The sequence below is a fragment of the Haplochromis burtoni genome, unplaced genomic scaffold (genome assembly GCF_018398535.1).
Source record: "Haplochromis burtoni strain Fernald_Lab_line unplaced genomic scaffold, NCSU_Asbu1 Contig_275, whole genome shotgun sequence".
Classification (NCBI taxonomy): domain Eukaryota; kingdom Metazoa; phylum Chordata; class Actinopteri; order Cichliformes; family Cichlidae; genus Haplochromis; species Haplochromis burtoni.
This window is the reverse complement of record NW_024582636.1, coordinates 701,201-723,407: the sequence shown is the minus strand read 5'-3', so window position 1 is coordinate 723,407 and position 22,207 is coordinate 701,201. Positions and strand designations below refer to the sequence as shown.

The 22,207-nt window shown below is 40.0% G+C and overlaps 2 protein-coding genes across 2 annotated transcripts in view; one reads left to right on the top strand and one right to left on the bottom strand.

Annotated features, from left to right (window-relative positions):
- Positions 1-3: 3 nt before the first annotated feature.
- hspbap1 (hspb associated protein 1) lies at positions 4-16,804 on the bottom strand. The gene is made up of 8 exons (XM_005940085.2): positions 16,656-16,804; positions 14,705-14,918; positions 12,577-12,767; positions 10,923-11,059; positions 8,686-8,857; positions 6,870-6,953; positions 6,356-6,466; positions 4-1,388 (listed from the first exon to the last, which is right to left on the bottom strand). The coding sequence occupies exons 2-8, from the start codon at positions 14,901-14,903 to the stop codon at positions 804-806; spliced, it is 1,479 nt and encodes a 492-aa protein (XP_005940147.1). The 5' UTR covers positions 14,904-14,918; positions 16,656-16,804; the 3' UTR covers positions 4-803.
- An 81-nt stretch (positions 16,805-16,885) lies between these two features.
- Positions 16,886-22,207, top strand: part of slc49a4 (solute carrier family 49 member 4) — a 45,188-nt gene continuing 39,866 nt past the window's right edge. The window contains exons 1-2 of the mRNA XM_042227665.1: positions 16,886-17,294; positions 21,220-21,313. Coding sequence (XP_042083599.1) covers positions 17,000-17,294; positions 21,220-21,313 — 389 coding nt within the window. The 5' untranslated portion in view covers positions 16,886-16,999. The remainder of the gene's footprint in view (positions 17,295-21,219; positions 21,314-22,207) is intronic.

The window sequence follows — 22,207 nt, the reverse complement described above, 5'->3', positions numbered from 1 at the left end:
GACAATATGTGATGTTTTTTATTCAGGGAAAAGTATAACTTTGATTTTTCCTCTAAAGTTCTGTAAATAAACTTGTTTTGTGATGTTTGAAGTTTTAATGCAGATTAAAACTTGTATTCTTGTCAATCGTTTACTCCCGTTTATCATAACTGCAACAATTTTGACAAAAACTCTTTGACCAAGTTTAGATGTGTAAAATGTCCCCACGTAGGACAAACCAAGTACAGGGAATTCAATTAGGCAAAGTGGGTATATTACATTTATTATCCGCACACATACAGCAGACTATTCAAACATTTCATTTATCACTTCTTACACAGCTTTCATCAATCACAAAACTATTACAAGGAGTCCTTTGTGGCTGCTCAATGATGATTCCCCCCTTACTAACTGACATTGTGAAACATTGTTTTCTGCACAATGTTTGTATCCCTGGAATATTATCTTGAATTATTTGATTGTTTAACATACTAAATTGATTCCAGTGGCCATTTTTCCTAGTTTGGAAGAACCAAAAAGGATCAGCATGTGCAGGAAAACAAAACAAGGATATGTTAGACTGTCACTTGCAGCACTAGAATGACTTTTGGCTGTGATTTCCTGCATCTGTGGTTCACGTCAAGAAGGTCAAGAGTGACAAATGAGAGAAGAAATAAAAGTCGGGCCTCTTACTTAATGATGCCAAAACATGACTCGTAGCTTGGAGGGCCAATTTCTGGGTAAAAAAAACTTAATAAATAATCGTGGCTCACAAACCCCATGTTCATGTTGCATCTGATAAGTGAATATCAAAACTAGGATGATCAGGTGGTCGTGTCACTTCCTGTATGCTTTTCTAGAAGCAGCTCAGTGACACGGGTGATGATGTCTGGATGCACCAGGCAGTCTAACAAGTCGTTAGTGGTTATTGTTGTATGCGTTGATGCCTTATAATCCTCTGACAGGTTCTTTGATGTCCCATCTGCACAGTCACATTCTCTACACCGAGTTGAACCAGCGTTACATCCATGTGTTCTCTGATCGAGTCTGACAGCAGCTGCAAACTTGGTTGTCTGTGCTGGATCGGAGCTGACAGCGCAGTCCTCTTGAGATCTGACTGCACCGTTGCTGGAAGAGTTGACCTCTACATCTTCGGGGGTCGTCCTCCTCAGTTCTTGCTGACAGCGTACAGAGATGAGATGTGGTCCGTAGGGAATACTGAAGGGTGCACAATTCCTAACCCGATCACTATTTTTCTTGATTTGCCCACCCGAGTCCCGCTTGACTCGACAGGTGTCTCGCAACTCTGGGCTCAGTTTGCTGTGGCAGGAACTCCTTTGTTTCTGAGCCCAAGCTCTCGCCGCCAGGTTCAGATACTGCATATTTTCATTATGGGATGTTACTTCTTCCTATAAAAACAAAACAAAAATGGAGAGAAAGCTGGAGACAGCTGCCAAGAGATAAACAGTGTGTACAGCCTTTAAGATTACAAAATGAACAGCCTGAATTTTAATTGAGCGCAATCTGCTAAACAGATTCAGGCAAAGCAATAAAGAAAAAAAAATAAAATCAATGCATGCCTGGAATGACACTTAGATGGTCTAATAAAAGTGCATTATAAATCCCTTTAATGCTTACAAGGTTCTCCAAACAAGAACTGCCATTAGAATCATTTACAAGAAGCTGTACTCAAATTAATATTCAACTCACAGAGGCTTTAGAGTTTGTTTAATATGTTTAATACGTTGTATATTTCCAGAAAAAGCCCATCTTGCAGAGGCGGTTAATTTGCTTATACATTTTGGGGAAACCTTTGTACATAGATTTTTATTAATGTGCTGGGAAGTAATTGTGTTGTTTTTCGGTGTCGTTTGTTTGCAACTCAGCAAGATTATACAAAATCTACCAGGCAGAACCTGGAGAGCAGTCTTCCCACTACATTTCTCAGAGTGCACTTCTACTTCTTTACTTCTGTAGGAACAAACCAGCCACACTGGACATGCAACCAACACAAACAAAGAGGAGACAACTGACTCCAGGATGCCTTTGATCAATCAGGCAGAGTGCCACACATCAGCTCTCCTTCAAGACAAAGGGTCAGGGAAGTGTGAGGCCAAGGAGGCCTGGCAATCGAACCACATGCATTACAGCTCACACCAAAGCCATTTCTGCAAGATTAGACCAACTAAATGGCAGCAACTGACTGGAACCCCATGGCCCACTACATCCACTGTAATCTCCATATCTACAAAGGAATTAGCATTTATCATTTAAAGCCTTATGAAGAAGAATCTGTATAATTTTCACTAAACCTGCCTCCAGGAATTCTACCTGGCCTAAAGCATTAAAAGAACATTAACAGGCAATTAACCCCCTTTCCTGGAAATCAGATGCAACACAAATGTGGTGGGAGCTCCTCAAAGAACCATGACTTTTCCCACACAAGAGGCATTTCTTCACCTAGGTCTTCCTTTTTTTAGTCTAAATTTGTGCACATTAATATATAATACAGTTTTGTTCCACCATTTCTGGAAAATGGAAATATAGGTTTAAACTGGCTCAGTGAAGGCATCTGTGACTCTCCTTGTAGGTGGGCTATATCCTTTCTTGGCTAATCAATATGCAAAAAACGCTTTTTAAAAAAGGTTACCTGAAGCTCTACTTTTGTTGCCACAAGAAAGACTTCAGCTGAACTGCTCTACCTGACTTCAAGCACAAGTACTCAGAATCAATCCATCACAGCATCGTAATTATCCCCGTACAGATCACTGCTACCCCGCTGTTTGTTTTTAATCCTTCAAAGTCAGTTTCAAAGTCCATGAAAGGTCATCAGGGAGAATGTTATCATAGTCTATTTTGATAACGATATGAAACTAACTGGGTGTGCAAACAGTTGAACTAGACTAAAAATACTGTGTAATTGGTCCTGAAGTTATGTAAGCATAACTACCTTATGTGTTTAAAGTAGAGACGTCCTTCACAACTATTATTACAACTTTTATAGCCGTCTCTAAAAGGACAACTGTGAAAAAAAAAGACTTTTAGAATATCACAATAAATCATTTCATAGCAGCTCTGAGAAGCTACTTTAACAGGGGTTTAAGTTCAATGCCTATGAACTTATGCAACTGAGGCTTTCAGCTCTCTCCTTACATTATGACACTGCAGCTCATACTGTATCTGCATAGAAAATGACACACAGTAAGTGACATAAATATAGTCTGTAAGTGGGACAAGCTGCCTGGCTGAACCTACTGATAAGCAGAGAAATAAGAAAGTGTGGGGGGGACAAGTGGTTAGTAATCTAACAAAGTCAAACCAGTGTCTCAGCAAGTTCGTGGAGGCCTGGATACACTCATGCAGAAGTCACTTACACTTCAAATCACTAATGCAATACAAAGAAGGACTTCTCGTACTTCACCAAAGATAAACACACGGTCTCCAGGGTGCTTTCATTACTTAATGAAGGACTAGAAGAACTTCATCTGTAATCATTTGCTATTCAATAAATGTTCTGAGACAAAGTGTAAATGTCCTTTGTTTGAGAAGTCTGGCATCCCTCTCACGTCTGTACCACATAAAGCTATAAGCCAGCAAAAGCTTAGCTTAGCAGAGGATTGAACCCTGGGAAACAGCTAACCTGCCTCCGTCTGAATTCAAAAATGAAAATCTTTGATTTTCCAGGAGGTTTTGTGCGCAGCTATAGCTTCACTATATGCTTGACTCTCTACAGGTTCTGACAACGTCATTATCACAACACTGGCCAGGATACAGTCATGGTAAAAACAAAGTACACCTAATTCTATGGTCTTACATATCAGGGCATAATAAAACATTAACTAGTTATTATCAGATCATAAAATTAGGTAAATACAACCTCAGATGAACAGCAATACACAACAGTGTGTCATTATACAAATTTATGCAAAAACTATGCAAAAGCAGTGCATAAAATACTGAGAACACTCCAGGATGCAGTAGCTTCTACACCCACTTTTAGCAGCAATAGTTTGAAGTAATCATTTTCTGTATGACTTTTTTGGTCTCTCTCTCAAGTCAAAACAGAAAAATGGAGGAATTTGAGGAATCTTGGCCCACTCCTCTTTACAATGTTGCTCCAGTTTATTGAGGACTGTGGGCATTTTTTTCTATGCATAGCTCTCTAAAGGTCCCACCGCAGCATTTCAATTGGGTTGAGGTCTGGACTTTGACTCGATCGTGATTCTTTTCTTTTGCAGATGGAGAGAAGAGTCTTCCTTCTGGCAACACTCTCAAAAAAGCCGTACCGTCAGGAACTTTAACATTTAACTTGCTAACTGAGGCCCGTGTAGTCTGAGATGGAGCTCCTGGGCTTATTGCTGTTTCTGAGAATTGCACAATATGACCTTCGGGTGAATTTGCTGGGACGTCCACTCCTGGACAGACTGGCAGCTGTCTTAAATGTTTTCTACTTGTAGATAATATGTCAGTGCAGAGTGGACTTCACAGTGTGTGGAAATTACCTTATAGTCCTTCCCGGACTGATGGAAAGTCAGTCAACAGTTACGTCTCATCTCACTCTCAGATCCTGTCATTCATCCTCGGCATTGTGTTAATACACACCTAACACCTCAGACCAGCAAACTTCCAAAATGATGATCAGTTAATCCAGTGCATTTGATTAGCAGTACCTGGCTGCTACTTCCAATAGAAGCAGTAATGGTGTCCTTAGTTTTTTGGCTTAGTTTTGGTTAAAAACAGTGTAATATGTCATTTTATTTATCTAAGCCTTGTTAAGAAGCAGATGATTTTTATTATTTTCTCATACATAAAACCTTAAAACTGACAGAGGCTGTACTTTCTATTTGCCACGGCTGATTATCATCAGATCATCTGTGTGAAGCGGTGGGAATGAGAATCAGCACCTCCAAATCTGAGGCCATGGTTCTCAGCCAGAAAAGGGTGGAGTGCCCACTCCGGGTCAGGGACGAGTTCTTGCCCCAAGTGGGGGAGTTAAAGTACTCCGGGGTCTTGTTCACAAGTGACGGGACAAGGGAGTGGGAGATCGACAGACGCATTGGTCCTGCGGCTGCATCAGAGTGTTGGGGTGAAGAGAGGGCTGAGTATAAAAGCTAAACTCTCAATTTATCGGTTTTTCTACGCCCCTACCCTCACCTATGGTCACGAGCTGTGGGTTGTGACCGAAAGAACGACATCGCGAATACAAGCAGCAGAGGTGAGTTTCGAAGGGTGGCTGGCCTCTCCCTTAGAGATGGGGTGAGAAGTTCAGCCACCCGGGAGGGGCTCAGAGTAGAGCCGCTGCTCCTCCACATCGAAAGGAGTCAGTTGAGGTGGTTCAGGTATCTGACAAGGATGCCTCCTGGGTGAGGTGTTCTGGGCATGTCCCACCGGGAGAAGTCCCCGGGGCAGACCCAGGACACACTGGAGAAATTATATCTCTTGGGTGGTCTGGGAACGCCTTGGTGGTCCCCCGGACAAGCTGGAGGAGGTGGTTGTGGAGAGCGAGGTCTGGGCTTTTCTACTTAGGCTGCTGCCCCCGTGACCCGGCCCCAGATAAGCGGAAGAAGATGGACACATATATGGATGAGTGGAAAATTAAATAAAGCCATGAAATGCCTTAATAAGAACTTCAAGGCAAGTATGTGAGACTCTACTCGAAGGCTGTAAGGTAGATATTCTGTCATCTGGTTATTTGATGGAGGGTGCTATTCCAAACAATCTCATTGGCTTTCAACTAGGTTGAGATGTGTTGAATCAGCCTGGTTATCATTTAATTCTAATCAAATTTCATATTCAAACTATTAATCCGGCTTTTGTTCCCTTTAACTGCATGCAGTGTCATCCTGGAAGAAACTAGTGCCCTCAGAATGATAGCATTTTATCACAGGATGAAGATCATTACTGAGAGTGATTCTATATTGATTTGCAGTGACCCTTCCTTCTAAGGGGGCAATTGGAAACAAAGCAGGTCAGCAAACCCCCCACCCCCCAAAGCTAAAGAGAGATAAGAGAACATCTCACTGTGGAAGACAAAGGCTCAGGTTTTATCATCATCTGCCTGTAGTTCAATTGAAGGTCAACAGCTATAAAATCATCGCGGATAAAAGGGACCCACTGAGGCGCACCCAAATTTGGATTCCTATTTTGCCCTTTGACACACAGTATCGCTCTCTAAATAATTCCCTACACAGCAACAAAGAACAGTGAATGAAGCAGTGAAGCGTTTCATTTTCATTTTGTGAAAAAGCAACAAAAACCTGCATTTCTTTGCACTAGATCAGAATATGATCCTGACAGACACAAGCAAGAAGTAGGTGTAAGAAGGCGGCTTTTAAACTGACACAGTAATTGATATCAAAGAGTAATTATTCGTTACCTCAGTGGGGTTGAGCCAGCTGTCAGTGTTGTCATCACTTCGAGCACTTTTAATGGCGCAGACAACCGTCTTAGTCACAGCCTCACCAACTCTGGCGACGTCATCCACTTCCTGTGTAGAAGCAGAGAGCCGAGAAAGAACACACATGATCAAGATGGTTACCATCAAATCAATGATAAGAAGAAATAGTTTGTGGTGTCTGTGACCTTGGCAGAAAACAACTAGAGTGGGGCAAACCTCCGAATAAACATTTGTCTTGCACCAGGGAGCCTTTTTTCATGCCCCTTCATATACATACACTCATCATAATGACAGGAAACACTTTACTGCTGGTCCTGTTCATTACTCAAGAATGAGAGGAGCCTTAATCTCAGAGGACTTAATACAACATGAATCAACATGTTCGGGATAATAACTTGCCATCTACTCTGAAATGTTTGAAATATATATGATATTGTGTCATTTTGGGGCGTTTTTGGTGAGCTCAGGATGAAAGAGACATGATGCTGCTTACCAGCTCAATCCAGGAGTTGACACTGACGGTGATAGGATCCACTGACTCTACATAATGCCACCAGTGCCTGGGGACATAGAGAACCTGTGCAAAGAAGATAAAGTCTTCACAAACGTATCAGTAATGGCAAGGTCAATGACAGCTCCCACTCTTTTTCTTTCATCTTCCTAAATACTAGGAAATACACGGCTGCACATATCCGCTAGATGGCAGCATAAACCTTCCCCCCTCTGCTGTTAATCGTTCATCCATTCATACAATGGGTGTGTTAAAGAAAAAGAAAGAATGCTTATTGATTCCCCGGCCTCCACAGCAGTCTTGATTCGTCTGTGGCCTGCTGCCTGACAGGAGAAGAGAAATGAGCCGTCTTTTAATCTGATTTGCAGAGGTGGGGCCATCTTTGAGGAGACTGTGGTAGATACTCAAAGTATTCATTCTGTCTCAACAGTTGAAGCATTTCTAGGTTTTCTTTGAAGCATAAACATAAACTCAGAGCTGTCAGCTGTATATAAAAGGTCAGGCCAAAGCTTGCTGCAACACTGACTGGAAGAGGTCAAGGTTATTAAAGTTTCCCAGCTGTCATAGGGCGAGAGGCGGGGTACACCCTGGACAGGTCGTCCGTCCATCGCAGGGCTAACACAGTGGGCAATTTAGAATCTATTAAAACTGTCTTTGGACTGTGGGAGGAAGCCAGAGTACCAAGACCACGCAAACATGGGGAGAACATGCAAACTCCACACAGAAACGTGGTGGAGTTGACCTCAGGACTTTCTTGTCACGAAGCAACAGTGTTATCCACCACGCCACCGTGCCGCACGGTTGCAATTTATTTCACTATTAAACAATAAAACACAAGGGTGAGCTCTGACCCTGACCTATAAATCAAATCACAACTAACCGACTGTTGGTTAGCCGACAGCTTGTTTTTTTGTAGGAGGGTATTTAATAAGCTGTGTGAGCTTCAGAACAAACAGATAGTGAAAGCAGACAACTGGATAATTGCTCTGTGTCCATAGTGACCGTTTCTTTTTCTGAAACAAGGTGAAAAAGGATGACCTTCATGCAGGAGCACCTTCACAATTATTTATAATCAAAGGAGGACAAGTGTTAAAATTACCATCATGAAAACCAAATCTGGATTCCACAAAACCTCGGTCGTATCTTTGGCTGAGCACATGGCATAAACCTGACTGATTTATCAGGCCTGAACTTGACCCAGTTAGATCAAGAGCGATAGCGCTGCTTAACCTTCGCTTTCATCACTATAGGAACAACAGTCTGTTGAAGGTGATCCAGTGTAACTGTAGATGCCTGACTTTAATTGGGACACAAGTCACGACTGTCGCCTAGCTTCAAGCTTTTATGAAGGACACCAAGACAAATAAATCTCACTGTTCAGTCTACTTTCACATGTTCACTGCTTAAGGACCAATAAAGTTATATTTTATGGTTACTGCTTCTGTGTCACGAGCACTTCATCATATAAATGTAAAGCCACAGCATTGCATAACTTCAGGCTTTACTAAATCACTGTGGTTTTTCTATAGTCTGAAGAAAATGCAACTGATTTAATCCAAACAAAGAGGTGTCAGCTCACCGTCAGGTATAAATTATAGAGACTAGGGCTAAACAGTACTTTTTTATTCTTCTTATTAATTTCTTATGAATTTTGTTTATAAGCATCTGGAATGTTCTCTCAGGGCTAACACTGATGATTATTGCTCATTTACTTTATTGATTACTTTACAAAAAAAGAAAATATAGAAAAATATTGGTCTGAGATCTCTGTAGACATGATGTCATCAGAATTCCTGACCTGTCCTGGCTGTAGAGTGACGATGTGTTCACTGGCACCGTGGAAGGCAGGGAATCTCCTCAGGTCAGGATGAAGAACAGCCACCTGGCTGAAGACACTTGACTCTTCGTAGGGGATTCTAGTTGGGTAAAGCTTAGCTGTATCCTCCGGGGGAAAGAGGTGCCAGCGCTTCCTGCATATAGGACACATCAACAGAAAAGCTAAATATGACTTTAGATTAAAAGATTAATGCTAGAAATTAACTCTTTTGTCTGGTGACTCATGCGGTGTTAATCGATGACCTTTTAAGCTGTAAATTGAGCTTGCAAATAAAACACTGATAAAAAAGCATCAATATTAAAAAGTGCTAACAGATATTAACATTGATATACTGTAAATTTAGCACAAAAAATGCTAATCATTAAAAGAGGAAGAAATACTTCATATCGTTTACTTTGCGCTACAGTGAACAATAATAAAAAAATAAAACGATATTGCTGTAAAGATCCAGACATCCAATATCTGTTAATTAAAGAGAGCTTTAAAACCCGTCTTATTCTGGGAGACAACAAAAGCTGACACGACCAGCTACAAATCCATCGCTGTGAAACAACTCTATTTTCTCTAACATGAACATTAAACTACATTCATTTTTTTAAAGTACTCCACTCCCATGATTGTTTTCCGGTACTATGACCCACCATTCACACAAATGTCATGAAATCAATCAACACTATTTTATTTTTGAAAGATCAGCGGTGTCAAAGGACCGCTCGAGCTGGATTTCATTCCATTAGAGATCAATACCAAATAAAAGAACTCAAGACTCAATTACAAGTGGTGAGATATAACCGTTGCTCTCTGGAAGAACAGTGCAGCGAGATAAGGAAGACCTGCTCCCTTATATTTCGTGACTCACAGAACCCCATAAAGCGTCTCACCCTCTGTCTTCATTCCCACCCTCTCTAGCAAGCTGTGTGACAAATCAACTCTTTTTCAGAGGGCAGAGGACAACTCGCACTCCGTGTCAGCATTTATAGTACTCTGCACCTCCAGTGTTGCAGAAGACCTAAGTGCTTAACAGGCAGAAAACTTCCACAACCACCAGAGGGGTGAAACACAGACGTGGTTTTATGAAATCCTGAAACTTCTCACCGCTCAGCTGCAGCTTCTCCCCATTAAGTGCACAGGTATGACAGGACAGTGTCACTTTTTATTTCACACCTGACAGTGAGTGCTTCTCACTGCAAACTTTTTCTGTCACCCAATTAGAAAATGAACGTGCTCGTCTCTTTGTAACGAGAAATGTGTCGATAAAATAAATGTTTGACTGGTGTTAAACTCGACTATAGACCCAGACAGTGTGTCCATCTCGCATTGCAACACTTTTTGGGCTAGCATCACAGTACAGAATACCAAACTATTTGCATGACTCACAGTTACTCATACTTACACCCTAGTTTTACCCAACCTGTTCTGTTTTGCAACATAATCAAAACCTTGGATGCAAGTTGAAGCAACGCTGTCAAACGTAAGAGACAATGAAACAATGACAAACAGGAGTTTCATTTCAGACAGGCCCATTAGAAAATAGATCCACATTTTTAAATGTAGGATTTTTAAACACAAAAAAAGGGGACTTTCATCAATTAGACTAAAAAACTGCACTCTTTGCGGAGAACTCGATCAAGTTTCACTGCATCCGTGTAAAATGTGTTATTAAAATTGAAGAATTATTATTAGAATATATCAATCTTGAGAGTTGTAAGCACTGGAACACAAATATGTATGTACATAACCACAGTTATGTAAATATGTAACCTAGCAGCTGAAAAACCCGACGCAAAAACCCAAAAAACCAAAACGCTTGTTTTTTTTTGTCTGTATGGGACGTTGGAGGCACGGCCACTCTGACTGAAAGATTTGTTCACCTCTGCCAATTCCTGTCAATAAACAATTCCTGGGACCACTCAGCCATTTAGTGCTGTTGATGCCTGCTTTACTTAGCAGTAATGAGCAGGTCTCTGTGCACATAACGATCATGGGGTTTATGAACGCAGCTTGATCCTGTTAGCTGATAACAAGGCACTTCAGGCTATCATGACATCAAAAGAAAAGCATTCAAGTACCATTTAAACCACTTCATATAACCCAGTTTTGTTTTTCCAGTCTCATGTCGTATGTATGTTTGCATTTATCTTATCGTCTGGTTTCTGAGGAGCACATGAAGCATCAACACAGGTAGCGATTCATCTTACCGTCCTTGCACCTGCAGTACAAGGTTACAGCCGTACGAGTCCAGGTGGCATGGCGTGTTGGCTCCCTCTGTGCCAATCCATAAGGTGCTCTCTCTCCCATTACGCCCCTCAAAGCCAAACTCGGACCATTTTACATGCTGCAACACACACACACATTAGAATGCCATGTATCAATCCAAAATGCCATGTGTATAAACGACTGTTTACGATTTTCAGATTATGGTTTTGGTGCCTTCTTTAATAACGTGACATGGAAACGAGAACTGTCACCACTCTTCTATAGGCTCACAGATGTAACCCAGCCTCATCAGCTACAATGACAGGGCCTATTACAAGTGACCAACTGAGGTCCCCGAGTAGAGAAACCAAGCAACAGCATTTGTCATCTTTCAAGGAAAACTAGTCTGTCAATCATGTGCCGTCAGGACACAAAGGTGTAGCAATCACACCGGCATCCTGAATAATGAAGTCATTACCACACATGCAGGCAGCTGTAAGCTTTGACAGTCTGGTCAATCGAGCCTTCAGGCAGCCTTTTTGCCAGCACCATTTATCCTGCAAAAAGCCCATGTCTGTCTGTCTCAAAGGCATGAATGTCAGGAGGTAATAATTGGAGGTGGATGCCCAATAAAAATTTATCACAGAGATAAAAATGAAATAAATTTGCAGCAGTGGCTCAAGAAAGGATGGCACTTTTATGTCTTTACCGGCCAGATGATGAGAACAGCTAGTATAAAGCTGCCATCACAAAAGCTTGACATTTTAATTGAAAATGTCAAAACAATATAAGAATAGAATGAAAAAGTTATTTTGACTCGCTTATTTGAATCGCTTGTCAATTTCAGTTTCTTACAAAAGGCATAAGAAGCTTATAGTATGAAACATTTTAAATTAAACCTTTATTATTATTGTAAATAAAACGCATAATGCTTAGACTGTATATGATGTCAAACATTTGGTCGTGCAATCTTCGACATGTGCTTCTCTTGTTCAACACATAACATTTGGTCAGTGTGTCTGTACTGTTTGAGAAGGAATGGAAGGAATGGACCGAAGGTAAGGAAGAAGACTTTTTGTGAATGTGTGTAGTGTGTCCCTACATGCCCACTTCACACTAAGTGGCTTGTCTGAACACACAGCCCATCCACCACCATTGGGATAAATTAGAAAGCAAGCTCTGAGTCAGACTAATAAAAAAATTATGCTGTGACTTCCTGGGAGCAACTCCTGGTTCTCTTAATGTTCTGGTAGCCAGATACATGGGGTCAAATGTTGTGTTTTCAATATTTGAGCAGCCTACATGCTTAGAAAAAATTATTTAACTAAAAAACTCCAACACTTAAAATAAGGAATTTTTTGGAGTGCAATCAATATAGTGAAAAATGGATCCCTGCAATATGTGTTCAAGCACTAAATCCTCAAATTTTAGTTAAGTTTAATTAGCTTTTATCTTGCTTTCTTGGATATTTAACCTGATAAAATAACCTGACCAAAAGTCTTTGTCACTGCCCTTTAGTTTCAATGGCAATTAAATATCTCAGATATCATTAAGATTAGCAGTAAACTTGTAAACTTGTGCAAACACTGATACCAGATTTCAGCTGGACTGTTTAACTTATGTTACATGTCAACATGCATGCAGCAGGATGGTTACCTCAAACATGAAAGGCTGATCTTGAAACATCATGGCAATATATTTGTAGTCAGCATAAGCCCAATACTCTGAGTAGGAGTATTCAGAAAAAGGCCCCACGTCTGTTCCAGACTGACCCTGAGTCCAGCTGAGAAACTGAGCTACACTGGCCTCCACGTAGGAACACTGGGTCTCAAAAAGAGGAGCCGGAGCTGAGAAAATAACAACAAACACAGACAAGACAATACTTAGTTAAAGGTTTTGTACAGTTTTAGTGAAACGGTTCAGCTGATCTAAACTACCAGTGACCAACTTTGGTTTAAGTAGATATGTAGCCACAGAACAGCAGCTTATCTGATGATTATCGAGTGTAATCACCTCCATAAAGTAGGATTTTTGACAGGCTGCTGGTCTGGAACATTCAGGTGTGTGTTAACGCAATGCCGCAATCTTCCCAGGAGTGAATGTCCTGACAAATTTCCCACAAGGTAAGACTGCAAAAACTGCCCAAATACTGACAGCTGTCAGCGGTATCCCCAAGCTCTCGGTAATCCTCCTGCACCTATTGTATCAATTTTTAAATCCTAGGTGACGTTTCCTCGGGTTATCGCAAACAAAAGATTAAAAAAAAATACAGAAAAAAAAAAGAAACTCGACCACCAAGATTCAAAGTTGTCAGAGATTTTTAGTGGGTGGATTTATGGTATCAATTTGAAAATCCTACGTCCCCTCAGTCTCGAGTTATTGTGTTTACAAAGTTGCATGTCACCACCCCAATCAGCCTTTTACGCCTGATGGGTAAAAAAACAAAAACAAAAAAAAACAAACAAGAGTCACATCTCAGACACTCCTCAGTCAGCATGCTAAATGTTAAAGTTCAGTACAATTAGAAACACGTGGAACAAATATGGATTGTTTGGAAGATTTTCTTGAAGAAAGCCTCTTCTCTGCTGATATATCCAGCAGGACAATGATCCCAGGCTGAAAAACAAAACAAGATACTGTAATAGTCCAAAGTCCAGACCTCAACTCAACTGAAATGCTGCGGTGGGACCTTAAGAGAGCTGTGCATAAACAAATGTCAAATGTAAAGAAGAGTGGGATAAAACTGCTCCACAATAATAATCATACAGAAAACAATGACTTTAGGTCGTTGCTGCTGAATGTGGTTATACAAGCTACTAAATTTGGAGTGGACTTAGTTTTTCACAGGACTGCATGAGTCTTAATTAAACTTGTTTTCACAAGACTGTGTGTTAAGAGAACTGTTTCATTTACCAGAACCACAGCACTTTTCAGACATGATTTTTTTAACCCACTTTGAGCTGGTGCTCAAAGGAAAAATTAATCAGTTGTAATGATTTATTATTTCTTTTTTTTTTTTCCATAAACGAGGTGTGTCTGTGGTTGAGTGATGACATTTAGAATGCATGATGAGAAATGCCCAACCTGTAAGCTGTTGCAGCTATTAAAAAAAAGATGATTTAGAAATCTAATTAGCCAGCTTTTATCAGAGGGCATACTCTCTGTCATTTATCAGAGAAAGAATCATTGCGGGAGCCGTTTCAGAGCCACACTGAGGGCAAAATACAGCAGATGCTCAAAAACAAAGACCCTCAGTGTGTTTTTCATCTGTGAGACATTATAAATCACATCGTTAAACAGCCGGCTAACCTTCATTAGATTATGTCAATATATAAATTTTCATTCATTGGAAATTGTTTGAAATGCTATACAAGTTTCCATAAGCTCACACAATACTAGGAACTAAAACAAACCGCAGTTTATTGTGATCAGTTATTGCTCAATAGAAATAGATCATCACTATCTTGTATTTTAACAGGTCTTGTATTTTTATTTTGTCTTCTTTCATTTTGTGTTCAAAAACCGAATTTTAGTTACAGCATCTGAAATCATTAGAAAGGAAAAAAATGACGCAGCAACAGCTGAGTTTTCCTTTAAGATATTACTTTAAAAAATATTTTTATTATAGCTTAATAAATATGCAATATCTAATAAAACAGCTTAAGCCCGATAGGAGTGCTTGTGGGAACTGAATTTATCTTTTTGGTCACATAAATTTCATTGTGAATGTTTAATCCAGGTGAGTAATTACAGATAAATTCATTCAACACATTGAATTACTTACCTTGTGTCTTCTCTTTTCTCCCAAGTCGGAATCGGATGAGTCTGTCACCAAGACAGCTTGACAGATGCTCTGCTGTCCAGTGGAGAACAGGCCAGTCGCAGGTCATGTTCAGGAAAACTGCGGGCTGCTGCAAATGATGCACAATCCTCCGGGTCTCCTCTGGGCTGAAGGGTTTATTAATCTCGGTGGTGTCAGCCATAGTCTTTGGTACACACTGACAGTAGGATGAAACACACGAGGAACATAAAGCTGATTAAAAACGATGATGTTTTATTATTAGTCAGTGCCTACAAGCCATGTTCCTCATCTTCTATGTTAAATTAGTGAATAAAACTACAAAGCTTTTAATGTGTGCTGAAAGAAAACTCAATAGTGTGAATGCATCACAGCATTCAAACAATAATAGAACAGAATAGTCCTTTATTGTCATTGTACACGTACAACGAAATTGTCGATGCTTCAACTGTGCCGGAATAAAACATAATATAATATAATATAATATAATATAATATAATATAATATAATATAATATAATACTAAGCCATTACCATATCAGCAAGTCAGTGTATGTAGAGACAATCAAAACAACCTGCTGATGTTCAAACCAAGCAGCAGAACTATAATGAGGCTATGATGTGCTTGGGCTCACCAAAATTGGACAACAAAACACTGGAAATATGTTGCCTGGTCTAATGTGTTTTGATTTCTGCTGAGACATTCAGATGGTGGGGTCAAGATTTGCCATAAACAGCATGGATCCATTCTGCCTTGTACCAACCATTCAGACTGATGGTGGTATAAAGGTGTAGGAGCTATTTTTATGGCACACTTTGGACCTCTTAATACTAGCAGAGAACTGCTTAAATGCAACAGCCTAACCGATTATTGTTGCTGATCATGTCCATTTCTTTGTGATCACAGTGTGTGAATGTTCTGATGGCTGTTTCCAGGATAACACACTATACCACAAAGTTCAAAGTGGTTTATTTAACATGGCAGTGATTTGAAATAGCTTCCACAGTCACCAGGTTTAAATCCAGCTGAGCACCTTTGGGATCTGATGGAACAGGGAATTCAAATAATGGACGCGCAGCTGGTATATCTGCAGCAAATGTGTGATTTTATGTCAACATGGACCAAAATCTCCAAGAAAGGTTCCCAGGCTATGGTTGAATATATACCTTTAGGAATTAAGGCAATTCTGAGGGGAAAGGGGGGTCAAACCCAGTATTGACAAGGTGTAAATGATGACGTGACCTTGGAGTGCATGTACATTTTATGGCGGAAAAACAGCAATAAAATATTATCTGTTAGCAAATCAAGAAGTTTTATTACCTATCAGATGAGATGGCATTTATCTACCACAGGACAGTGGGGATTTCCTATTTAGAATTTAACTGGTAATCGGATATCAGTGAAACTTTGATTCTCGCTCTTTGTAACCAACTTCTTAAACAACTTGGATCCAGATAGGTTAGGTACCGTTTTCTACTTCCGGATACTCTTAGGTATATTCTTCCACTTATAATTGGTCAAATAATTATAATAAGACTTGGTATCACTGATATTTCCCACTTGACTAAATGTCGCTAACTAGCGTTACACGACAGAAATGAGCAACTTCCTGAAGAACTATCAAACAACTCCGAGGAAAGAAATGACGCCTAGGCTCAAAAGGCGCTTTATAAAGGGACAGACAGCGCTCAGGTGGCGTTTGATTCAACAAGTACAAGTGTGAAATGTATAATTAATTACAGGAGAGCTGGAAAAGACCAAGGCCATTATTAATGTTATTAGGAACACCTGGGATTTCCCCAGACAACTTAAAACGTCTGGTGTGAAGTAATGAGATAGCTAGGTTAGCTATGTTTCGTCTTTGTGAACATATTTTCTCTATTTACACTGTAGAAAGATGCTAAAAAACTAGCTTCGAAGAAATACCAGGACTCACCTTTCACTACACGTGTAGACGAGGTTCGGGCGGAAGTAAACAAAGATCACATGACAGCGTACGCGTTCCAATTACGTCTATAACACATCGCTGTGAATCTGCACCATTTGGGCTCTTGTGATACTACAAAACACCCGCTTACGCTAATTCACCAGACGAGCCGAAATGGCAGCTACATAGGAACAGTTTCCGAAACCCGCAACTATTTCCGGTTTGACATGCGCAGTTAAAGCAAACATTAGACGCTATCGGCTGTTTTTGTTTGTGTGGCCGAGGTAGTTTGTCGTTGCTGTACCGTCGTTAAAACCGGAATTTTTAACTGGCCTGACAAACGGGAGGTTAATATGGGTGCCGGTTCGAGCACCGAGGCCGAGAGGGAGCCGCTTCTTGTTCCTTCTTATGTGGAGACGAACACTAATCCGGTAAACGGCAGAGTGTATGGGAGAAGATGGCTGGTTCTGACCCTGTTTTCCCTGCTGGCACTGATGCAGGGAATGGTGTGGAATTTCTGGGGTCCCATACAGAACTCAGCCGCTCACGCTTACGGCTTTACCAAGTCTGACATCGCGATTTTGGTGCTGTGGGGCCCGGCTGGCTTCCTCCCTTGGTTGCTGTTTATGTGGTTAATGGATAAAAAAGGTGAGTTCTTTTAATATAGCACACTGTGTCATACCTCAACGATGATTGTGCCTGACCTGGTGATTTTTTTTCACCCCACCGAGATCTACAGCGATGTAACTTAATGACGTATTTTGTTTTAGGTTTAGAAAATTTCTCTTATCATTAGTTTGACCTTATGCAATCGCAGAATATATTTACTCTGATAAAATGCGGTATTTAAGAGACCTTATAGTCTTCATTCAGTTTTTAAATGGGTTGTTTGTGCCCAGTAAGACACATAGATGAGTTGGAAACATGGGAGGTGGGGGGAAAGTGCTTATATGGGACAAGCAAGTCTTAATTTACTTTTTTAAAAAATCTTTATTTTCAGGTTCAAAAGCCAATGCAAAAGCAGTATTTCTTGGAAAGAATGAAAGTAGCCCTCTTGCGTGTGCTTTACCAAACCAGTTCTTCTGCATCACCTGACTGTAGAAGTTTGTAATGACCACGCTGGTTGTCAGATGACAAAAACAGTAACAAGGCACTAACAACATGGACCAGACTGCTGGTCCATGCACAATCTTGCCCAGAAGTTGCATAACTCACCTTGTGATCACAATCACATTAACAATTAGGTGTTTTTGTTGCCTAATTTAATTGTAGGCAACTCGATAATGGTATCTGCTTCTTTCAGTAACTTGTTGTAAATTCTTCCTGGTGTAGATTCCACTCAGACCTTACAAAAATCCTTGTGGTCATGTCTGCATCTGAGTTAAGAAGTGTCAACCATGATGTGCCCTTGCAAAAAGACTTATATGACTTGCAAAGGTTGTGATATGCTTAGATCTAATCCAGCTTGACTGTGGGGAAAGTACTTGGTTTCCCTTTGGGAAAACTGGGCACCAGTGGCAGACCTGCCTGTTTTCCTCTCATTTAAAGTGAGCATGGTTTTGTTCTGTGAGCACAGGTCCCACTAAAGCAACCTGGACCCTCATGATACTCATATGGAGTCTCATTTTGAGGGTTTGGTTAGAAACACACACATGAGTAATCCCATCGGTGGTCATGTTGTAGAGCTCTGGGAATGCTCTTCCAGTTCCTTTTTGCACAAACTTGCACATACACTATTGCTGTTGTGTCAAAGCCTTAAATGGGCCTGTCCAACTGCCACTATGTACCAGCCCTCCCCTGGTATCTCCTCACTCATGAGACAGTGCCAAGAGACAGGTAGCTGGTCTACCTGTGTAAATTGAATGGGCTGCACATACCATCTCATGGTGCCAGTTGTGACAAGGACATAAAATGAATATCTAAATATATGGAAGTAACTATAGCTTTTCGGCTGCAGTTGTAGTGATCATTAACTTGCCCTTCATGTCAACAAACTGTCTCTTGAGCACGTAGATGCATACTGTGCATTGAAGTATGCAGCTGTAAACTTGCAGGTCTCATTTACGGTAGATGGCCTCCAGCATTTCTCTAAAATATGTTGCTGGCTTTTTCTTTCATTTACTGGAAATGTGGTCACAGTTGTCCATGCATTCATTTAGAGAGCTGCTCAGTACAGCTAAAGCCTTCTCAAGACAAACATTATGAATGTTTTGTTTTTCACTCATAAGTACTGATGAACAATTGAGGAGCATGAATAATAAATGACAAAAGCATAAAAATTGCATATTGGGTAAAGCTGGAAGTGGCAAAAATTTGCCTTTTTTGTTTGCGCTTTGGTAGAAACAATTTAGCAAATATTTAGATAATAATTTTTGGATTACCTGCTGCAACTAGTTCTAGTTGGCAAACCTTGCAAAGGTGGCTATTTCTATGTAACCTTAATGCAGAACTACAACTGCTTCTCGGCCTCTGTCTATAAAGGTGCCATAGACATAGGAAGTCAATATAGCATCAGCTTATATGATATGAAGTGGGGAAGCTTTCCAGTTTATTGGAATACGTTCAAGCTTCTCTTTTTCTTCCGTTGATACTGCTCAGAATGGTTTTATGAGGTTGTATATTGTAAACTTGTCCAACTCATGGCAGTGAAGCTCTTGTACGTGAGTTGCATACAGTCTTGCTGTTATTTCGCTTTCATGCTCAAAACTTGCACAGTCCTCATTTTTCTAAAAAGAAAGTGGATCAAGGGTCAATAACGGAATTGATAAATAATCTAACTGATGAGCAGAATTCATAACTGCACTGGTATCAATAAAGTCTGCATCCATGATTGATATTAAAATACAGTAGAGGGTTGTGATAGAAGCCAGTATCTATCAAAGTGCTTGTTGCTATTGAAGTCTCATGCTGCACACGCCATTACGCATCATTAGTATGTTGTGACCCATATATATATATATATATATATTTTTTTTTCTTCATTATGGGTTGGTTAAGTATTCTAACCAACCCAGCCCTACAGGATGTTGTTAATATGTTGATCCTCTTTCCACAGCGGCCATTTAGTTGAACCTGTCAATCAAACATTCAGAAATGGTAGTTCACATGCAGAAAAGAATGGGGAAGTGCACATAATTCTCTAAATGGCTGTCATGTGGATGAAACTGAGAAATGAGACTTGAGTTAATGGTGAAAGAAACAGTTCTCATACTATTGCTGTTACACAAGTGATATTTAAGAAGGAATTTTCTGTTTTAAGATTTTTGTTGTTGCTTGGTTAGTGATGCTGGCCAATCCCTTTCAGTTATTTGTTAAAACTGTATTTATGTAGACTGTAATCATTAATTTAGATCACTTGTAAATAATTGGGCATGTTTAACTAGAGCTTATTGTATAATAATTGCACTACAGTATATTTCTAACTAACCAGGCAGCTCAGTCTTTCTCTTGGCAATACTTTCGTTAAAGCTGTAACAGATTTTTGGGTCAAGTTGTCAACTCAAAAGGCAGATGAGAAATGTAACGTTGTAATGTTGGCTGCAAATTATAATAATGTGTATTTTTAGAATCCCCATTAGGGCAGGGCAATATGGCCAAAAATATTTATCACGATATATATTTGGAAAATTTGCGATAAGGATATAACTGACGATATAAGTGGCGCGAGACAAAATACTTTACAACTCCACAACTTTATTAGTGCAAAAAAACCCATCAATGTATTTTCATTTAAACAAGCAGCTGTTTTTATGTGCATGCGCTTGCATGCTCTACCAAAAAATGTGCTTTGGTGTGTATCTGAGGGAAGAAAGTCAAACCAGTTCCACACCACTGAAGTTGCAGCATTTTTACAAACCAATTCTGGTTCATCTGTTTTCACCCTTCTCCATCGCCGCCATGCTTTTTCTGCCATGTGTAAACTAAGGCACTGCGCATGCGCATTTTACCCATTTTCTATCGCGATATTTCATTTTCTTATCATTGCCTAACATTATACCGGTACTAACGTGAACGGTATGATATGACCCAGCCCTAATCCCCATAATTCTTAAATGCTCCTCATACAAACAAAGGCAGTAAGAAACATGGTTTTAAGTAGCATTATTATCACTTTGATCTTGAAGGAGAGGTCAGAGGTCAGCAGTGACAGGATGTTTTAATCTTCATGCAGTACTTCCTGACCCCCCTCTACACCCCTTCAGAGTTTTATCAGCATTCATTCATAACTTTTCGTGCTCTCAGACTGACATCAACACTACCAAAAACATAATCTCCTTGGTCAAGGTAATAATGTAAAATATTTGTTCCAGATTTTAAAATGTGTTAATTTGCTGCTTTCCTCTGTTATCATTCTTTGCTTATTATCTATTTATTTATTTTATAGTCTCTTATAGCTCCAGGAAACTGGATTTTGTTTTTACTTTTTTCTTTTTATTGTTAGATAACTAATTCAATAAGAACAGAAATAATCCTTTGTCGTAGCAAAAATTGAGAAATCCCTACCATGTTCACTGCTGTCTCTTTACTTTTTCTTACATGTGTTGATGTTGATGCAGTGTGTTGTGTATTCCAGGTTTGCGAGCATCCCTCCTCCTCTCTACCCTCTTCATGGTGCTAGGAGCAGCTCTAAGAAGTATCCCACTGACAGGCCAGCCTTTGAGACGATGGTAAGAAGCCCGTGTAAATATTAAGGTAGCAGATGGCGGCACGATGCAAGTGTGATGATGATCATTTGAAAGATTTTGGAAAGGCGGTGCAAAGTGACTCATGAGCTGCACTGCAGTTATACAGGTTCTATAGTCTCCATAACTCAGTTTAGGCAAATTTTCTGAGTGAGTGCCATAATCATTTTAGGACCAGCTTTGCACAGCGTTTCATTGAAAATGAAATGAGCTACTGGCCAAAGTTAGGACCATGGAAAAGTTAGCCTTGTGTGATGTTTGCCAATGCGTGCAATGCGTTTGACAAGATTACACAAATTGGGATTTGGCAGTACGTGAAAAACGAAACTTTTTTTCATATAATTGTTTCCATTCAGTTTTTTTAAAAGAAGAAATATGAATCATTTAATCAGTAACAGTTAATCAAGATGGCATGCACAGATGTCAGAGGTCCATAATTTTCTGTTGTCATGTCAATTTTGTGCTTGCTAAATGTTCCAAGATGGTCACCAGCAAAAGTATTGGACAGAATAATAAAGTAATTACATGTCAAATTGCACTGAAGGGACGGAAGGTCACATATCGCAACACTCCAAACAATAATTATCAACCTCTTGATATCACTAGAGGAAAAATCAGAGAGTTACTAAAGTCAATAAATCATGAATGTCTGCACAAAAGTGGCCTCTTAGGGTCTTTTACTGTATGCATTTGTACTGAAGCTGAGGTCGTGCTTCTTTTTCATTCTTGATATGCAGATTTGTAACTGCGTAGAGACAATGAGACTATTTATGTGGCAGAGGATGTGATTGTGAAGGACAGATCAACACTGTGTGGACGCTTTGCTTCTTTTGGTGTCTTTGCTGGCAGTTTTCTCACTAATCAGACAGCATTTTGACA